A 20,830-nucleotide genomic window follows, 5' to 3' on the forward strand; every position below is an offset into this window, starting at 1 on the left:
TCAGAGAGCTGGTCCTTCAAGAACTTTCAGAAGCTTCCATTGGGGCAGAATGTGGCCATGCAAGTAGTCAATGGTGCCAGTACCTTGGTGCATGCAGAGCTTTGTGAGCTGTATTGGGAACAAGGTACCGGTTGCCATCTTTAAAGCAGTAGTGGGTTCTAAAACCTGTTGCTACAAGCTCGCACGCAGGCGCAAAACCTCTGCACATGCACAGAAGCGTCCTAGCTGGGTGGGCAGAGCCACCCTCCACCGCTGTTATAGGTTCGCAGAACCGGGCCGAACCAGGAACAGCCCACCGCTGCTTTAAAGCCTTCATAGCTTGGGACTGAGTTGCCTGAGAGGACCACCTCCCAGTTATTTCTACCTGTCTGATCCAATCAGGGCAGGATGGGCGCATGCTTCGGTTCCTTTTCTCCAATAACGGATTCAGAGATTAGGATGGCTCTGACATTGCTGACCTCTCATAAGGCACTAAAGGTCTGGTTCTATGCTGGGCCCCGGGGCCCCAAATGTATGTAAGGGCCCATCTGTTTGGCTGTGTTAGTGAATGTCAGTTTGATCCTTTCCTCAGTGCCTTGTATTTTAAAACATTTGCCTTGTGCATTGAAATAATCCGCGCACCAAACAGCAGATGGCATTCTACTGTTTTTGTTGGTTGGAAAATGTCTTTATGGTCTTAATGTAGGTTTCTAAATTGTGAGCTGCCAAAGAAATTGAGATATCTCCCCCGGGCCTAGACAATTTATGTATGGTATATTTGTGTGTATGTCTGCTTAATAACGGGGCTCTTTAAATGTTTTTAAATTGTTAGATTTGTCATGAATTGTTTTATTGCTGTTGTGAGCCACCCCGAGTCTACGGAGAGGGGCGGCATACAAATCGATAGATGGATAGATAGGTAGGTAGGTAGGTACGTAGGTACGTACGTACGCACATACATACGTACACACATACATAGATAGATAGATAGGATAGATAGACAGACAGATAGATAGATGGATAGGATAGGTAGGTAGGTAGGTAGGTAGGTAGGTAGATTGATGGATGGATAGGATAGGATAGATAGATAGATAGATAGATAGATAGATAGATAGATAGATAGATAGATAGATAGATAGATACTGTAGATAGATAGGATAGATTAGATAGATAGATAGATAGATAGATAGATAGATAGATAGATAGATAGATAGATAGATAGATAGATAGATAGATTTGATTGATTGATTCCCAAGACGGGAGGCTATAAAGATGTTGATAGAAATCAAAAATAAAAATCAAGTAAATATATAAATAAATGGATTTTATTTTTAAAATTTTATTTAAACAGTGAAGCTCACTTGTTGAGATGGGTGAGGGTACAAACTGATTAAATAAATTGCACTTCTTTGTAGGTATGCTATGCATCAGTGATGGCGAACCCATGGCAGGCATAGCCATATTGGAGGGCACGTAAGGCATTGCCCTATGTCAGCTCTAGCGCATATCCCCGTGCTGGCCAGCTAATTTTTGGCCTCCTGGAAGGCCGTTTTGCCCTCCCGAGGCTTCAGGGGAGCTTCCCCTTCGGAAGCCCTGGAGTGCGAAAAACTAGCCAATAGGCAAACCATAAGTTCAGAAAGACAGATGCACCGTTTGTCCATTGTGCTGTTTTTTTGCACTCTGAAGCCTTCAGGGAAGATTCCTGAAGCCTCCAGAGTGCAAAAACACAGCATAACGGGCAAACCATGCGTCTGTTTTTCTGAACGTATGGTTTGCCCGGTTTGCCGTTTTTTCACTGTCCCAGGCATCAGTGAGGCCTATGCGCATGCATGGGGACTGCAGGGAGTTGTGCGCAGGGGCGGCATGGGGGTGTGCGCTTGTGTAGGGGAAGGGAATGGGTGTGGGCTTGTGCGCATGCACTGGCATGTCACACGCACACCTTTTTGGCATTCGCCTTCACTGCTAGATATGGAAGATGCAGGATTGTAATGGCGGGCAAGTGCCTCAAATTCACAGGAGTCGCTAAAGTCAACATCTTTCAGTCCAGCCTTCAGCATATTTTCCTCTTTGGTAGCATCCATTCAGTGCACATTCTACAGCCTGGATTGAAGGTAAAATTTACATGGAGAGCAGGTGGGGGAATCCCTGCTTTTCCTGCACATTTTATCTTCAGTCCATTACGTTACTACTTACAAATAATATTGAGCAGAAGGTGATGGAAAAATTATTTCTCCGCTACTTTGGGGGAACTTATGCCCATTGTAAGGAAGACTACATTAGAACCAGTGGACGAGTAGAATAAATCATTGGATCTGGTTGAGTCTGGGGACACCGCCAGGGACAAATGGGATGCTGTGGCCAAGAGGGCAGAAATGGCCTCATTACATATTGTATCTCTTGGTTGCGTCCCAGGTCATCTCTGAAGAACACTGTCTGGAAATCCCTGGATCTAATCCCCAGTCTCTGGAAGCGCTCTCCCCTTTCCTGCGAAAGAAGGCCCAAATCCTGGAAGTGCTTCGTTCCCTGGAAGAGATGGACCCACTGCTCGCCTTCCCTTCCCCTTGGAGAGACCCGGGGCAGCTGAGCTCCCCAGAAGGAGTGACGGCAGAAGCTTGGCCATGTCTGCTGCTGGCTCAGGGCTCAGGGGGGCCCAGGCAGCCTCCGCTGAAGAGCGAGGGCAGCTCCTCCTCCTCTTCTGACGAGGCTGGGGAACCTGACCCTCCAGAGAAAGGACACCCCGGGCAAGTGTTGCTGAGTGCGCTGGCCGAACACAAGCTGGAATTAGGTGAGGTGGAGACCTACCTGCAGCACGTCCTTCGGGAGGCTGGCGACAGTGCCCTGCTCAATGGGGAGCCCAGCAGTCCCTGCTTGACGGGGAACCCCGAAGGGCAGGGCAGGAGCTACAAGCACATCCAGGCCGTGAGCTGCCTGGAGGCTTTGGGGCCTCCCTCTCCCTCTAGGGAGCCAGCCTACCTGAGCGTCCTTGCATCCAGCGAAGACAAAGAGAAGCCTCGGCCAGGGGTCCCTATCCCCTCCCCGTCCAAGGTACTCAAATTGCTGAAAATGCCGCCACCCCCCAGCCCCGCTGCCCTCCGCCTCAGCCCGCAGCTCACCCGCAGCTCCAAAATCCCCTGCCGCAGTAACACGTACGAGGTGTACCACTCCCCAACGCCCAGCCACAAGGGCTCCCCCGACGGCCCTTTCCCTGCTGACCCTGGCATGGGAGGAGGGCATCCCTCCCCCAAGGCTGGCCGACCCCTTATCCCAGAGTCCCCCACAATCGCTCCTGCGTTACCAGACCCTTTTGGGTACCACAAACCCCATGAGTACGAGAACATCTTAGAACTGAGCCTCAGCACCGCCATGAGCTCTCGGTCCCCCTCGTCCCGTGATACCAAATTGGACGCACCCGAGGCACTCCTGCCTTCCTGCCGCTTGGCTCCTCTTCGGGCGGTGCCTCCCGGTGACGTCTCGCTGGAGCCCTGCCCTGCCGGACACCGAGAAATGGCAGGCCCAGAGAGCAAGCGCTCACCGCCTCTGACCCGCAGGAACCCCGACCACTCCAAGAGAGGTGCCAGCGGCTCTACCAAGCGGACGCTGGAGGTGGCAGCCAGCATGCCCTTCAAAGAGCGGCTGACAGTGCTCGGGAGGTTGAAGGGAGCGGAGGGGAAGGAGGGACCGGGCTTTGAGAAGGGGAGGGCCCCCGCCCGGCCAGGGGAGCGTGGGGAAAGCCACCCGGATGCCCACCCCAGGCTGGGTTCTGGGAGCAGCAGCCTCAAGCACCCCGAGCCTTGCCACGGGAATGAACCGACCCCTCGTTGCTACTCTTCCCATTCTGTGGGTTCCCGGGGCAGTGACGCTGAGCACCAGGGCTCCAAGAATCGTTCCCTGGGAACGCCGGTGAGCAGAAATCCCTCCAAACCCCTACCGCCCGGGAAGAATGCTAAGAGTCCCCACGGGAGCCCCACGAAGTTGCCGTCCAAGTCCCCAACCAAACCCCCTGCTCCAGAACCCAAGCCATGCCCGCCCACATCCAAGCCATCCAGCGGTTTTGGGCGCAGGAACCCCCCTGGGCCGGACCAGGCTAAGGGCAAAGCCGGGCTTCCCGCCAGCATCGAAGAAAAGGTGATGAAAGGCATTGAAGAGAACGTCCTGCGAAGGCACAAAGGAGGGGCGGCCTCAGGGGAGACCAAGCAGAAGAATTCGAGCGGTCTTGCCAGTTGGTTTGGCCTGCGTAAGAGCAAGCTGCCCGCCCTCAGCCGGAGGCCGGAGACCCCCAAAGCCAAGGATGGCAAAGGCAGCTCGCGCAAGCTGGAGTCCGAAAGCCTGAACATTTCCAAGCTGATGGAGAAGGCGGAGGACCTGCGCAAAGCCCTGGAGGAAGAGAAGGCCTACATCAATGGCATGGCCCTGGATAAGGCTCGGTCCCACACCTGTGACACCGGGCACAGCCAGCTCACCCTGATGTACCAGGAGGTGACTGCAGAGAACTTCATGCAGCAGCTGCTCAATAGGTAAGTCAGAGCAGAGAGAGAGAGCGGATCAGAGGGGGTATCTGCCTGGAAGGGCTTAAAGGCACAAGGGTGAAGGTGATCTCACCATACAAGATGCCGAACTTAAGCTGGGATCAGCGCTTTATTTCACACAAACTTGGGGATCCAAATTTGCATAAAAGTGAAGATTTCTGGTTGGGATCAAGAGTTTGAAGCCAGGGAGGTGGTAAGAGGGTAATGAATAGCTGTACGGATTGAGTGAAATTCTCTTTAGAGGGGACAAGCCCTCCCTCCATTTTTTAATCTTTTAAGACTTCACCAGATGAAGTCTTAAAAGATTAAAAAATGGGGGGAGGGCTTGTCCCCTCTAAAGCTTCTTTTTTTTTAAACATTCCTAAAGATCTAAAATGTTCCCCCTCCTTTGTTTTTAAATAAAATTTATCACCCTCTCAGTTGTTAACAGGGTCCCAGATTCTGGATATATTTGACAAGCTATGGCAGAGGTCTTCAAACATGGCTACTTTAAGACTTGTGGACTTCAACTCCCAGAATTCTCCAGCCAGCAGGTGCTGGCTGGAGAATTCTGGGAGTTGAAGTCCACAGGTCTTAAAGTTGCCATGTTTGGGGACCCCTGAGCTATGGTATAATCAGAATTAAAATCAAGGAGCCTGAAAATGAGGTTTTGATGGATTGAGAGATGGACTTAAGAAGTGACATCTTGAGCTTTGCAAGCCATGTACTGAAAGCAGGCAAGTCCTCTAGATCAGGGGTGTCAAACTCGGGGCCTGCAGGCTGGATACAGCCCACAGGGTGCTTAGATCTGACCCACGGGGTTGCCCTGGAAACAGAAGGAGTGGCCAGCAGTGCCTCTGCCAGCGAAAATAAAACTCAGGAGGACTATGTGTGGCCCTCCCAGGCTCCGTTTTCAGCCACAATGGCCTCCTGCAACCTGCTTCAGCTGGGAGAGGACTGCAGGAGGCTGTCATGGCCGAAAATGGTGTGTGTGTGTGCTCCCTGGACTCCGTTTTTGCTGGCAGAGAGCTAGCAAAACAAACTCAAAGCAAAACAAAAGGAGAAATGTTTCCCCTTTTGCATTGGAGCAGCCAAGAAGAGACAGGAAAGGAGAAAGGGAGAGAGAAAAAGAAGGGGAGAAGAGAACAAGGAAGGGAAAGGGAGGGAAGGAAGAAGAGGAAGGGAGGGAGATTAAAATGAGAGGCAGGGTCTGAGGGAAGTGCTGCCTTAGCATTTGGCCACCAGCAGCCCTGCTGCCCTTTTTTCTATCTCATTGTTTCCTCCTCCTGGCCTCTCCTGGTGGTCTCTCATCCTATCAATGAGGATGCTTTGTTACACACACTTTGCCCTCCTGCATACACCATGAACAACCTGACCAAGGAGAGTGAGCACAGCCTCCTCCTCCTCCGGGAAGTGGTAAGCCCAACTGGGCACCCCCTCCAGGAAGCGGGACTGGACTGGGCTATGGGGTCCAGGTGCCCTGGGAGCTCGAGGGCTGAGCTGGGCACTTGCCCTCCACTACCTAGGCCCTCTGCACAGCCTGTGCTGCCATCCGGGGTCCATCTGGGTGGCCTGAATGGGATAGCAAAGTTGCTCTGGAGGACAAGGGTTTGACACGCGCACTTGTCTCGCCTTCTCTGCTGGAGACAATGGTTTCGCCCCCAGACCCTAACGTGAGTGATGTCAAGCTGGCCATGTCCCCTGACTATGCTCTCCCCCCCCCCCCAAAAAAGTCAGATACATCCCCGATGCAGCCCTCAATAGAATCGAGTTTGACACCCGCTTTAGATGTTTTGCCATATTGCTTCTCACCAATCCAAGCAAGCAAGGGCAGTGGGCGGGGCTTGTGAAAGTTTCAATTACAACTTCCATAAGCCCCGCCACTGCCCTTGCTTCAAGACAATGTGAAGGACCTCCATTTTCCTCCTTGTGTGATAGTATTTAGAGAGGGCCCCAAGTGGAGACCTTGCAGATCTTGAAAGACAGGGTAAGGATTGAAAGGAAGGGAAGCTTCAAGGTACTGACATCCACGGCACTTGCAGGTGGACGGGAAAGAGGCGCCCTGTGAGACTCATCTGGAGCAGAAGAATGAGCTGCAGGGCCTACAAAGAGGCCTGCGCGATGCCAAAGATCCCCGCCTTATCCGGCCGCCACGCAACGGCATTGTTGGGCACCTCCATGCCTGTCCGGAGGCTCCAGACAAGGTGAGCTCTCGGGGGCCGGAGTGGGGTGGGGGAAGCAGCCTGAATCCCTCACCCAGGGGTCAGCAATCCGCGGCTCTGGAGCCACATGGGGCTCTTTCATCCCTCTGCGGCGGCTCCCTGTCACTCAAAATATGTGTCATAACTGCCAGTGTGCAACAGCAATTTGTTAAGCACGTCAACCATCCAACCCTGGATAAATCCAAGAAAGGTTTCAAAAGAAAACAGAATCTTTAATTGAACTATATATGCTACTTTTGTGGCCAATCAGGAAATAATCAGCCACGAGAAGAGTTTTGTGGCTCCCAGTGTTTTCTTTTCTGTGGAAACGGGGTCCAAGTGGCTCTGGTTGTTTAAGAGTGCCAGCCCCTGCCCTCAGCTGCCAGAGGACTCATTCGTGTCTCCTTTATTCTCCCCTGTAGCTTCACGAAGCCGCCTTGCGTGAAGAGCTGCCATCTGATGATAGCTTGGCAGAACTGGTGACCGCCCAGCACTTTGCCGGTGAGCTCCAAGGGAAATGGAAGGGAGGGGGAGGGTGGGGGTGGTGGGCTCCACTTACCTTCACCACTGGTTCGCATTGCAACATTTTGCGCACACACATCCCCTCGTGCAGTTTTCCTTCCGCACATGCTCAGTAGCTGGAGTCAGCCCGAAACACAGCCGAGTTGATCAGCTGCACTTTGGGCGAGATCAGTATTAATCCGGGGGCGGGTGGGAGGGCCCTTTTTCAAGCAGCAAAAGAGAAGACACCATCCCAACAGGAAAAAATTCACAAAAAATTGCAAAACACCCCCCTATCCCCACCAAGGGTGCCACACCCACACCGGCACCAACCGAATCAGATCCATGATGTAGGTTGCTACCGGTTCGGGAGATCTGGTCCAAACCCGGAGGAACCCACCCCTGGCTGGGAGTTGGCGAAAGAGCTGTTATTTTAACTTAGCCGTCTAGCATAGGGTGGTCTCCTAATCTTTTGGGGGCCAGTACTGTTGAAATGCAGTAAAAAAACCAAAAAAAACCACCATCAGGTTTATTTCTTCCACAAGGAGAATGAAGTCCTGTCAAGGATATTCCCATGATTCCACACAAGCTTCCATGAATTGTACTCCACGTTTACACAGGAAATTACTACCACCGAGAATTGCTTCCTAGAAAGGAAATGCATATCCTATCTGTAGTGGGATCTGGTGGCTTTGTTCCAATTATGAGATTTTAAAAAATGAGGGTGAGGAATTTTTTTTCTATGTAATGTGGGCTCTGCCACTTCATATCCTTTGAACTGAATTACAGTCGCCGTAATTCTCCATCAGGGTGATTAATACCAATGATATCAAAGAATCCTGGGAGTCAAAAGTTTAGAACATCTAGTTGCTGACAGAACAATAGACATCAAATTTAAAAAGCCCAATAATTAGGTAATGCTTGGTGACATCTCACTCTTCGCAGAGTGTAGATGAGGAAGGAAATCAAGTATTTGTGTAAATATGGTTGGAAATCTCGTTTCCTGGATTTTCTTTCTAATTGTGGAAAGGGGACAGAAGAAAGTGGATGGAGACACACATACACTACTGAACGTTAGAAAAGGAAATGGGGAGACAATAACATGCTGGAGGATCAGCAACATTTGTCCACAATTATAGCACCTGCAAACTCACCTACGTGAAAGGCTACTGAAATATGTTGTGTTAAAAATCAAAATTTTCCATATCTCAGGGAGCAGGTGGGAGCTCATTCATTATTTGGATTTTTAAAAAAATAAATCTTAATTTTTAAAATTATGTATGTATTTTTTAATTGTGGAAAGATCACATGGTGAATGCCCCATGTCTTAAAAGGTGGCTGACCGTTGAATTACATCTCCTGCTTTGCTTCTCCTTTATGGCAGGAGTCCCCAACCCCTGCGCCACACAAGTGGCAGGCCCGCATGCAAATCCATCCCCTTCTGTCCATCCCTCGGTCTGTCCCCTGGCCTCCCCGATTGCTGGTCCACAGAACTGTACAGGTTGGGAGTGTTGCGCTCATGTGCCCATATCCATAATGCAATCCACTTCTCCCTCCTGTGCATGCACGCACAGCCCCCCCGCCACTCCCCGCACATGCGTGCAGACCTCATTAAAACCTTTGGACGTCCGGTAGGCCCGTTGGGTGGGGAGAGAGCGTTGTTGCCCTCCCCAGGCTTCAGGAAAGCCTCTTGAAGGCTGGAGAAGGCGAAAGACGGCCCGACGGCCTAAATGGAAGTTAGGAAAAGAAATTCCCGTAGGTCCGTTTTTTGCCATCCACAGGCTCCGGAGGCTTTCTTTGAAGCCCAAGGAAGGTAGAAACGTCCTCCCCTCTGGGATGCTGAAAATCAGCTGGCCCCAATGCACACATACATGCTGGAGCTAACATAGGATAACGCCTCATGTGCCCTCAGATATGGCTCAGGTGGCACATTTTTGCCATCACACCTCTAAGAGGACTTTTTTATTTATATATTTATTCGATTTTTATGCCACCCTTCTCCTTAGACTCAGGGCGGCTTACAACATGTTAGCAAATAGCACTTTTTTTAACAGAGCCAGCCTATTGCCCCCATAATCCGGGTCCTCATTTTACCCACCTCGCAAGGATGGAAGGCTGAGTCAACCTTGAGCCAGTGATGAGATTTGAACCACTGACCTACAGATCTAGTCAGCTTCAGTGGCCTGCAGTACAGCACTCTACCCGCTGCGCCCATTGAAAACAATAAGAATTCTAGGTGGTTTTTTTAAATCTCCAGGCAGGTGTATTTTCATGGAAGCAAAAGTATGGCTTTCTAAACATAAATTCCAGCCCTTACCATCTCCAGCCATTGGCCAAGAAACCTGGAGCTCAATATATGGAGAATTGCTTGCTACCCACTCACACATATAATAACCCCCAATGCATACTGTTGAGTAGATCAGGGAGATGGATTTCTGGAGGAGGTGTAGGCTTTGGCTTCATCTCTCCTCATGCAGGTAGTCCTCTACTTACAACAGTTCATGTAGTGACTCTTCCAAGTTACAATTGCACTGGAAAAAAATGATTTCTGACCGTTTTTCACGCTTAATGACGGTTGTAACCTCCCCATGATCAAAATTCAGTTGCTTGGCAGGAGGTTCATATTTTATGTTGGCTGCAGTGTACCAAGGGTCATGTTATCTGCTTTTGCAAGCTTCTGACAGGCAAAGACACGGGGAAATCCAGGTTCACTTCAGTTACCAACTGAACAAAATGCAAACGATTCATTTAACACAACTCTGCAAGAAAAATCGTAAAATGGGGCAAACTCCCCTTGACAAATGTTTCACTTGAACCACAAATTTTGGGCTCAGTGGTGGTGGTAACTGAAGGACTTACCTGTAGTTTCTGGTTTATGTCCACAGTGTGTAGCTCTTTGACACGGACTCTGGACAGTGGCATTGGCACATTCCCCCCTCCCGACTACTGCAGTGGGATGCCCTGCAAGAGTGTCCCGAAACTGAGACCTCGGTTGGATCCTCCACCAGCAGGACCTCTGCCACCTAGAGGCCCCCCACCTGTCACCCGAGTGCCCCGAAAAGCCCGAACGCTGGAAAGGGAGGTGCCGAGCGCAGAGGACCTGATGGGGCCTAGCAAGCACCAAAGCATGCCAGCTTTCCATGGCATCTTAACCAGCGCAGAGCCGACCCTCAGCCACCATGGTCGCAGAGGCTGCCTGCAAGGTTCGTACCATTTTATTATTATTTATTTATTTATTTATTTATTCAATTTTTATGCCGCCCTTCTCCTTAGACTCAGGGCGGCTTACAACATGTCAGCAATAGCACTTATTAACAGAGCTAGGCTATTGCCCCCACAATCCGGGTCCTCATTTTACCCACCTCGGAAGGATGGAAGGCTGAGTCAACCTTGAGCCGGTGATGAGATTTGAACCGCTGACCTTCAGATCTAGCAGTCAGCTTCAGTGGCCTGCAGTACAGCACTCTACCTGCTGCACCACCCCGGCTCTATTATTATTATTATTATTAGTAGTAGTAGTAGTAGTAGATTATTATTATTATTATTATTATTATTATTATTATTATTTATTAGATTTGTATGCTGCCCGTCTCCGTAGACTCATTTGAAAGAGATGTAATAGTTTAAAAACAATATAATCATAGAGTTTTTGTTTTCTTTTTTTTATAGTATGATAAAGTTAGAAGTGTTATTTTCTATATTTTATTTTTTGAATAAGTATTTGATATTTTATAGATAAGAAATTTAATTAACACAAAGAACATAGAGTTAAACTTAACAAGAATATAATGTGCGCGTGTGATATTTCTGTATTGATCTGATTATAGTTAGGTTTCTTTTTTCTGTATTAGTTAGACTTCTATGACAAGCGGAGCAATGGTAGCTCCTTAAATGTTTAATGTTGCTTGTTCTTGTCTGTCTTTTGAAAAATAATAAAAAAAATTTTTTTTAAAAGAAAGAGATGTAACCAAAGAAGCTATGTAGTATCACCCTCTGTGTCGCAGGTCTGTTCAGAAACCGTATTTAGTTACACACATACTCCACAAGCAGACGTTTTGCTAATGTGCTTAGTGGCGCTGAACCGATTTCATTATATTGTTCTTCGGCACTTGGATCTTTTGGCTTAAATTGTTAGCTGAGTAGTTTTAGGGTTATGGTTAGAAGGACTATAAGCTGGCCAAAAGGACACAGGTTACAATTCTGATTTAGAGGGATCCAGAGTTTTTCTTCTGTGATACAATTTTCCATGCATGGAACTTAGAAGGCCAGACAGTCTATTCAAATGAAAAGAATTGACCAGATGTTGATTTGTTATTCCTAAGATACTGAAATGGTACGAATAACCAGAACGAAGACTTAGGTCGTTCTGTCCTTAATGCAGAGGCTGGCTGGAGAATTCTGGGAGTTGAAGTCCACAAGTCTTAAAATTGCAAAGTTTGGGGACCCCTGCCTTAACGGATGGAAAAATCAGTATGCTCTCCCTACTTTCTGAATATTTGTCACCAATTTGTGCAGAGCATTTCAGCAGAAACGTACAATGTCCCTTGAAATCCTATTCCTGATGCAGATCAAATATCATAAAATGTAATCCAAGTAATTTCAAAATACGGTTCATTTAGCATTTTAACAGATGCAAAATGTTCACCCCATTGTTTCTGTTGTGCTATCCCAAAGCAGATGCGACGTTGGTCCCAGCTCACTGGTAATGACTACCTGATCATTCTTACAGATCTCTGCAGCGAAGCCAGCAATCCCAGGCGTATCCAACACGGCAAGAACTGGACTTTCCCAAATGCCAAAGCATCAGGGGGCATGGATCCCTTTCTCTGCTCTCCTGACAGGCTGGAAGAGCTCCATGGCTCTGCAATGGTAGGGATCAGGTTTGTGGGGAGGGGGGTGAAGGAAGGCAGCAGCAGACAGATGTCACACTGCAAAAAAGCCCAGAGAGATTTCAGACAGCATTTGGTTTATCAAGGGCTTGTGAAGCTTAAGAATCACTGTAGTAGCTTTCGATGTTATCCACAAGGGTGTATGAAGATGGTAACCAGCAGTGACAGATTTGTTGTTAAGTACCTCACAGAAAGCTTTGTTTTCCTGAGAGGTTTTAGTCATGCTAAGACATCTTTGCAAAATCACACATTATAGGGAACATGTTATCAATTGCATCTCCTTCCTCTTTGTCCCAAAGCTATGGCTCCACTTTCAGCTTTTAGTGTTAGAAGGAGCAAGTTCACGATGAGACGAGGCTCTTTTAACATGCAAACAGGATACAAAATCTATAAATGTTAAGTCTGTTACCAACCACAAGTTTTATATAAAAATGCGGGATAATAATCTAATTGTAAGACAGTTAGACTGTTTTGGCTGCTGTGTTAGTTTCTACTCTTTCCCCCCCAAAATAAGACATCCCCTGATAATAAGACCAATCAGGCTTTTACCCTGTTTCCCCAAAAATAAGACAGTGTCTTATATTAATTTTTGCTCCCAGAGATGTGCTACGGCTTATTTTTAGGGGATGTCTTATTTTTTTCCAATGAAGAAGAATTCACATTTATTGCTGAACAAAAAAATATGAACATTTATTATATACTGTACAGTAGTTGTCATCACAAACGAGCATAACCAGACAAACTGTGAATTCTATCAAGAATTTCTTACTACTACCGTACCATTATGTACTACTACCGTGTTGGATGTGTTTTAAATCTGATTAATGCAGCGTTTTGGGATGCAATTTATGGACATCAGTGTTATATATGTTCTGTTCGGGAATGTTGCGAAACGAAATGTCTCCTACATCTTACTTTCGGGGGATGCCTTATATTAGGCAATTCTACAAAACTTAAAAAATTGTTAAAAGAGGATCACTTGTAAATGAAAAAAAGAAAAAGAGTTACCATATTTTTCAGAGTATAAGATGCACCTTAGTTTTGGGGTAGGAAATTAGGGGGAAAGGTTGCCTACTAGGTATTCATCTGGCTAGTGTCTTTACTCCAGTCAGCTTCAGCACATTATTTTATCCTCTGGTTGGGCTGGGAAAAACCCTTATTTGGAGAGAGTAACAATGAAAGTGCTTGCAAACCAGTAAGAGCTGGGAACATCCTTAGCACCTGGTTAGGGCTGAAAAAAAGCTTTTTTTTAAAAAAAAAAATACATTCAGAATATAAGATGCACCCAAATTGTCAGCCCCTTAGGGAGGAAAAAGGTGCGCCTTATATGCCAAAATATGCAATAATTCCCTTCCCCTTGTGTTGAAAATGCAAAATGAAGTTGTGGCGCTCATCCCTGCCCTCTAGACACCCCTCACCCCATAGCAGCCGTAAAACAAGTAGGGCAAAACCAAAATCAGGATGGTCAGGCTTTTTTCCCTTGTTGAGCTGTTCTGTCGTTTCGCTTCTGCAGGGTTCAGCTTGCAACGTAGTCGAGAGAAGACGGGCGTCCTCCGAAGGACCTCAGGCCTCTCCGGCTTTCAGCACCAGCAGCAGCAGAACCCCCAGCGCTTCTGATGTGGGTGAGGAGGGCAGCACAGAAGCCTGCTCCAGGGATATGGGTCCAGAGGGCCAGCCGGGCCTGGAGAACTCTGAGTCCCTGAGTGACTCTCTCTACGACAGCTTATCCTCCTGTGGCAGTCAGGGCTGAGAGCATCTCTCGAGGAAGAACAAGGGCATTGACTTCCTGGGGTTGACACACTGCCACATGTTCCCGCCTGGTGCTTTGAGGGCCCAGCTCTTTCTTGCCCGTAGGATCCTGCTCGATTCTTCTAAACCAAATCATGGCCTGCACCAGAACATAACGTGTCTTCCACACCGGCTCCCTGCCTGTCCTTAAGCAGGGAAATGGGACTTCTTCAGCAGGGCACCACCCGACTTGCCTATTTAAAAAAAAGAGACAGAAAGGGAAGAAAAAGGTGGGCGTGACGGAAAGGGGTGGTGGGCATCTTCATCCGGTCGAATTACATTGATCAACTTTGGGGGCGCGTGTGCGGGTTTGCACATTGGAGTCGTATGCCTTTGGCGAAAGCGCTGCGAGCGTGGAGGGGGTCCAATTGGTCTTGTTGGTCCATTATTCAACCATGTGGACTCGCTGTGGAGGAAAAACGGAACCGAGGATTGTTGCGGGTTCCAGGGTACACTAAGCCGAGTGTTATCTCCCTCGAAGGGGCGAGTGATTCCAATTCACAGATTGCACCAGCACAACACTCTCTTTCCCCGACCTCCCTTTTGCAAGGCTGGAAGGGGTGGTGCTGAACACGATGCCCTTTATTCGGGGGGAGATTTTTTCCCCCATCCTTGTACCTATCCAAGCTGCCCGCTTTTACCTCGAGTGGCAGTGCAGTGCTTGCCTTAGCCAATGACCGAAGCCCTTCCTTCCACCTCTTTGACACTTAAAAAAAAGCATGTGAGATTTTTGCCAAAACCAGGACTCCCACCCCCCATCAGGAAAGAGGAGTGAAGTGTGGGCCGTCCATCCATTTCTTTCATTCAAGCATGTGGCTTCCTGGGGATGGGGGGTGGGGGAGGGGTGGAGGGGGTACCAAACTGATGTCTAGGGGGTGTGGATGCTTTTGACGAGAAGAACCCCTCTTGACGAGCATCTTAATGTGAGTAGGTTCACTTTTCTCTCATTGTATTTCATCAAATGGTCCCTCCTTTCCTTCCTTGCTCCCAAATCCCAGTTGAAGGAACAAAAATGAACCTCAGAGCTCTACTGTATGTCTGGGTTAGATAGCTTGGGCCTTCACTCCTTGCCCCCTTTCTATGTAAACTTTGTTTTTTTAATTAAGAAACATTTAAGTTATTAATGTTGCCGATCTGGTTTCCGTGCAGCCCAGCTGCTTTCTCTCTCCCCCCCCCCCATCCTTTTTTTTCTATGGGGAGCTGTGTTGGTTCCCTAGATGGTGCTATTTTGCTGTATACAGGCCCCCTTCTCCTGACTAGTCTTTCTTTACGTTGTCTTTTTTTTTTACTTCGATATATTTTAAAATATTAAGATGTCTTTTGCTCCCTCTTTATTTATATAAGTTATTGTGAAATGAGGCTGTCTGTTGTCTTGAATCTCCTAAAAAAAATAAAGGTTAAAAAAAAAAAGGATTGTGTGGCTGAAATACTTGGGTGAATGAATTTGCAGAGGTTTCTCGTGTTTTATGATAAGACCCGAGCAGATCTGAAGAGCAAAAATGGGATTGGGCAAGCATGGGTGGTGCACGCATAGCACCTCTTTGAGAACACCTGAAGCCACATGCACCTTTTCCCTAGGATTACACGCCAGTTGTGTGGGGCAGCTATGCAAGCCCAGGAAAATTAGGTTGTTTTAAAGTCTCACGTGTGCTCCGAATCGCATGTTATCCCTCAAGTTCAGATCTTTGCAGAGCCCTGTTGTGAAAAGCCAGCCTTGCTCTTTTTACTAAGTGGCCTTTGGTCCAGGCAAAGCTAAGGCAGTTTGGAAAGCAGAGCTAAGGGTTGCAGCTAGAAATCTGTTCACTCAAGCTTCTAAAAGCAGGAGTCTCCAACCTTGGCAACTTTTAAGACTTGTGGACTTCAACTTCCAGAATTCCTCAGCCAGCATTGCTGCCAAAGTTGGAGACCTGTGTTCTTAAGCATATAGAATCCCTCAACTTCGCTTCCAGGAAAAAGGGAAGGCCATGGCATCATTCAAAGTCACATTTCCTTTGATGGTCTACAATTTATCGTGTCTGTTCAGAAGTGAAGCCCTGCTGTTGGTTAAGTGGTGACAACTCCTGTTGACTTTTTCTTCTGCTTATTGGCCATTGTGAGGTTGACACTGGGTGAACCTCATAGTTAAGGCAGTGACATTTCTCTCTTCAATCAAGCCAAGAAGGGGGGAAAAGTAATGTAAAGTGTGAGCTTTTAAAAAATTTGCTTCTAATAACAAAAAGAAAAAGTAATTAACACAAATGCATACACTGTAGAAGAAAAGCAACAGAGTGCTGTAAAAAGTGGAAAAATACAACAAAGTAGTCAACTGTTATTAACAATTAATAATTACAATTTTATACTTACCTAACATGAATGTGATTCAAATGCATAATATTAATTTCTAATATATTTCTAATATATCAATTGTTTTTCATCTGTGTTTTTTTCACAGGTGTTTGTTTTTACCTGTGAACTAGTTCCATATTTCATTGGGCTTGTGAATGCAGAGTCTGCTCATAAGTGGCATATGCAATCAGGTCTTCAATCCATTGAGTCAAAAAGGGCATGCATTTATTTTTCCAATGCTGCACTATCAGCAGCATTGGAAATATTTTTAGCCATAGAAAAAAAGGGAGAATCCATTTGTATTACCAACCTGTCAGGTTCCATGTATTAGGTATGTAATTTGAGATAAAATCCAAACGTTCACTTTTGTCAGCGTCATATTTACACAGTGTGAGCTTAACTTTCCTTACACTCCTTGGTGCACACTTTCAGTGACGGGTGAATCCAAATCAGATATGAAACAGCTATGCCTTAAGAGAAGGAACTAGACTTTTCCTCAACAGGATAGAAACAGGAAATTATCTTGTACAGTGGTACCTCTACTTAAAAACTTTATTTGTTCCGTGACCAGGTTCTTAAGTAGAAACATTCTTAAGAAGAAGCAATTTTTCCCATAGGAAACAATGTAAAAGCAAATAATGTGTGTAAACCCCTTAGGAAAGAAATAAAAGCTCAGAATTTGGGTGGGAGGAGAAGGAAGGAGGAAGAAGACAGTTGCTGCCAAAGGAAGAAGGTGAGGGGAGGGGAATAAAAAAAAAATCCAAAACTTTAAGGCTTAAAAAAAAGAGAGGGACTCTGAGGGGGCGAGGAGGTGCACGCACCTCCCATATACCCAGCGCGAGGCTGCCTCCCATACATTGCACCAGAGAGAGAAACCCAGGGGGAATGGCAGGAAAGTGGCCGGGCCTTCGTGCTGCTCTCATTTCCGGGCTCAGGTTCTTAAGTAGAAAATGGTTCTTAAGAAGAGGCAAAAAAATCTTGAACACCCAGTTCTTATCTAGAAAAGTTCTTAAGTAGAGGCGTTCTTAGGTAGAGGTACCACTGTATTCAGGTTTCACCACATTACTAGATTGTCTGGGCATCTCCCAGGTTTCTGAAAAAAGTTTTTCTTGGTATAATTGGAAATGCTAGGAATTGAATCTAGAATCCTTTCTATGTAAATTGCATGTTTTATTTCTGATGTGCAGCGTTCTCTATAGCTCATGGGCAGGGATAGAAATAGGCAACGTGCCTGTTTAAAGTACTTGAGCCACTGGCTTCCTACAGACCTAGGCTAATTGCAGAGATGTTGACATTTGCCCTGGATCAGAGTTTTGTAATTAGCTTAAGTTTGCAGAAGGCAGGTTGCACTGGAAAGGGAATAGAAGAAAGCTTGGCTTACATCCAGGGATTCAACAGGAGTCCTACAAAAGCTTAAGCTTCCAGTGAAGGTATCAATGGCGTTATTGTCAGAATGGCAAAAGGCCATCCCCCCCCCCCCCCCTGCTTCAGTGGCTCTAGCTTTTCCGCAGATCCTTGGCACCGCCTAGTGATCTAAAGTGTGAATAGCGTTGTTGCATTGCACAGCCCTTGCATCACCATCCAATAAATGCCAGCTTGGTAACCAAGATTGCAAGCAGGTTGGTTTCCTTTGGAGACCATTTAAGCTGCAGCGTTAATAGCAGTGAGGTTTGAGCAGAGCAGGATTCAGAGAGGAAAATTGGAAGGGAGGGGGGATGGAGGCGTGAACTCTTGTCCTGCGTTACATCACCTCTGATTTGACTGCCTGGCTGATTCTTGGTAGGTTCTTGGGATGCTGAAAGCCTCTAATAAAATATTTAATTTTGCCAGGCAGCTTTTCATTAACATGCAAAAGGACGGAACTGGAGAACAACCTGGAAAGAGATTATGATGAAAACTTTCCAGACAAGAGGCAATGACATCTTACAACAAACGGTTGAAAGAACAGAGTATGTTTAGCCGTGAAAAGATGAAGGGCAAGGTAAGAAAATAGTTTGGTTAACCTGCAGAAAACACCACCAGGCTTTCTGCTTGCTGTACCTGAGAGGGAATACAATTATTAAGTTCATTTGAGTAGTACGCGCAAATATGTTGGTAGCAACGTGGTCAGGGCAACCTCGGGCAAGCCTCACCTTGCCTTGCTTGTAATAGTGGATGGAAGGATTTGGGTTAGCTTAGTTTTTAAAAGGTTTAGAGGGAAATGTCATGGCTGTCCATTCACACTGACTTAAGAGGCTGAGGTAGCTATTATGTATGCCAAGGCATTCAGAATCCATTTCTTGCTTCCCTACACCACCTCCAGTTGGTGAGGAGGGATAGGACACTAGAAAATTGCCACAAAGAAATAACTGGCTCACAAGATGCAAACAATCCCTCTTTGACAGCTATCAGTCTTAGAAACAGAAGATTGACATCAGAAAAAGACCTCATGGTCCATCTAGTCTGCCCTTATACTATTTCCTGTATTTTATCTTAGGATGTATTTGTGTTTATCCCAGGCATGTTTACATTCAGTTACTGTGGATTTACCAACGTCTGCTGGAAGTTTGTTCCAAGCATCTACTACTTTCAGTAAAATATTTTCTCACGTTGCTTCTGATCTTTCCCCCAACTAACCTCAGATTGTGTCCCCTTGTTCTTATGTTCACTTTCCTATTAAAAACACTTCCATCCTGAACCTTATTTTACCCTTTAACATATTTAAATGTTTCAATCATGTCCCCCCTTTCCCTTCTGTCCTCCAGACTATACAGATTGAGTTCATTAAGTCTTTCCTGATAGGTTTTATGCTTAAGACCTTCCACCATTTTTGTAGCCTATCTTTGGACCCGTTCAATTTTATCAATATCTTTTTGCAGGTGAGGTCTCCAGAACTGAACACAGTATTCCAAATATGGTCTCACCAACGTTCCATACAGCATGATCACATTTTTTTCTTCATTTTTAAAATCTTCAATACAGGTATTCAACTTACAATAGTTTATTTAGTGACCGTTCAGTGTTACCATGGCAATGAAAAAAGTGACTTGTGACCTTTGCAACATCCCCATGATCATGTGATCAAAATTCAGATTCTTGGTAACTGGTTCATACTTATGACTGTTGCTCTGGTCATGTACTCATCTTTTGTGACCTTCCAACAAGCAAAATCAATGGAAAAGAGATTCCCTGAATTGTGGCAAGAAAAAATTGTAAAATGGGCAAGACTCACTTTTCTCTCTTTAAAGAGATTGAGGACTACCTGCACTACCGTGTTTTCCCCACAATACCACGTCCCGAAAATAAGGCCAAGCACTTATTTTGGGGTTAAAAAAAATATAACACAGGATCTTATTTTGGGGGAAACACAGTAGTGTAGAATTATTAGTTCCAGTTTGTTAGGTTGGGGTTTTTTTTGGCCTTTAAAAGTCTCCTTTTCTATAATCAGTGCTTTCCTAGTGCAGAAAAAAACCCCCAGATTTCTAAGATCTATTTACACACATGCTTCACCACATGAATCTTGTTCTGCAATTACCTATCCAGTGAGACAGAGCCAATATTAGACTTGGTCGCAGTGCTTAGCTTTATCTCACAGGTTTCCAGCATGCTTTGTATCTATTACTGAGATATTGCTACCTTCTAGCCACTTCAAAACAGACCGCAGTAGGAAACCAAAATTGTTGTGGCCAGTACAGCTTTTATTATAAAATGTTGAAAGCTGCCCAGAGTTACCTCTTAAATGAGATGGGTGGAGAAAAATAAATAAAAATAAAGCTATTGTAAAAGCAGCTCTCAAATTTGTTTTCTCCTCTTTGTGAGAACTAGGGACTTTTGTCTGAGGTATCTACCCAGGTTATATTTCTCCCCTGGACTTGGTCCTCTGATCTATTTTCTTGGTAGCAGTTCTTCCTCTTGCCCCCCAAGACCATTTCCTTTGTCCTCCACTACCCATTTAATAAGATGCACTTATAGTCATAGTCATAGGTCAATTAGCTATAGATATATTGAAATTATGACTTTTTTAAAAATCAGAAGGCTCCTACCAGTGGCCTAATGGTAATCCCAAGAACCAGAAGTATATCATATCAACCACATAAAGAGCTTAGAAATTGCCAGGTAGAGCCAAGTCTTCATTAGAAGTCTCAAGCTTCTGGCTGTCAACATTAGTGACATGCTGAAAATGCCAAACTCTTCCATGAGTATTCTGCAAGATGGTAACAGTCCATAAAAGGGTATCCCTGTTGTTTTTCAGTTTTGCTTTGTTTATATGAATTTCATGGCAGCTGCTTTCTAAAATCCCCATCTCCAAACCTGTGCCTCCCCGGCTTGAAGTAGCAATGATGTTCAGTCATATAGTACATAGAAAAAGATTATAGTTATTGTCAGTAAACAGTAAGCATACAGGCAAACGTGGGAGAGCCCACTTGTTCTGGATCCCAGACATTCTCCACCATCAGGTATCCAAGAGGCAAATGTGAATCCAAAACGACTAACTTCCTTGGGGACCCAGGTCTATTTGAGCATAAAAACTACACAATCTCACTGTGAACTCAAAGAAGCTGAAGAGTTTTCCCCGGGACGCAAAATCCACTACCATAATTTGTAAGCAACTTATAGAAGCTGATTGCAACAGTCTTGGTGAAAGTAAAACTGGTAAACGTGG

At 46.1% G+C, this 20,830-nt stretch overlaps 1 protein-coding gene across 1 annotated transcript in view; it reads left to right on the plus strand.

Annotated features, from left to right (window-relative positions):
• NCKAP5L (NCK associated protein 5 like) overlaps positions 1-14,257 on the plus strand; it is a 31,945-nt gene extending 17,688 nt beyond the window's left edge. Inside the window, 6 exon segments of the mRNA XM_070740656.1 lie at positions 2,392-4,497; positions 6,527-6,688; positions 7,108-7,186; positions 10,072-10,389; positions 11,916-12,055; positions 13,589-14,257. Of these exon segments, the coding sequence (XP_070596757.1) occupies positions 2,392-4,497; positions 6,527-6,688; positions 7,108-7,186; positions 10,072-10,389; positions 11,916-12,055; positions 13,589-13,825 (3,042 nt within the window). The 3' untranslated portion in view covers positions 13,826-14,257.
• The last annotated feature ends 6,573 nt before the right edge of the window (positions 14,258-20,830 follow it).

Source organism: Erythrolamprus reginae, chromosome 2 (genome assembly GCF_031021105.1).
Source record: "Erythrolamprus reginae isolate rEryReg1 chromosome 2, rEryReg1.hap1, whole genome shotgun sequence".
NCBI lineage: Eukaryota > Metazoa > Chordata > Lepidosauria > Squamata > Dipsadidae > Erythrolamprus > Erythrolamprus reginae.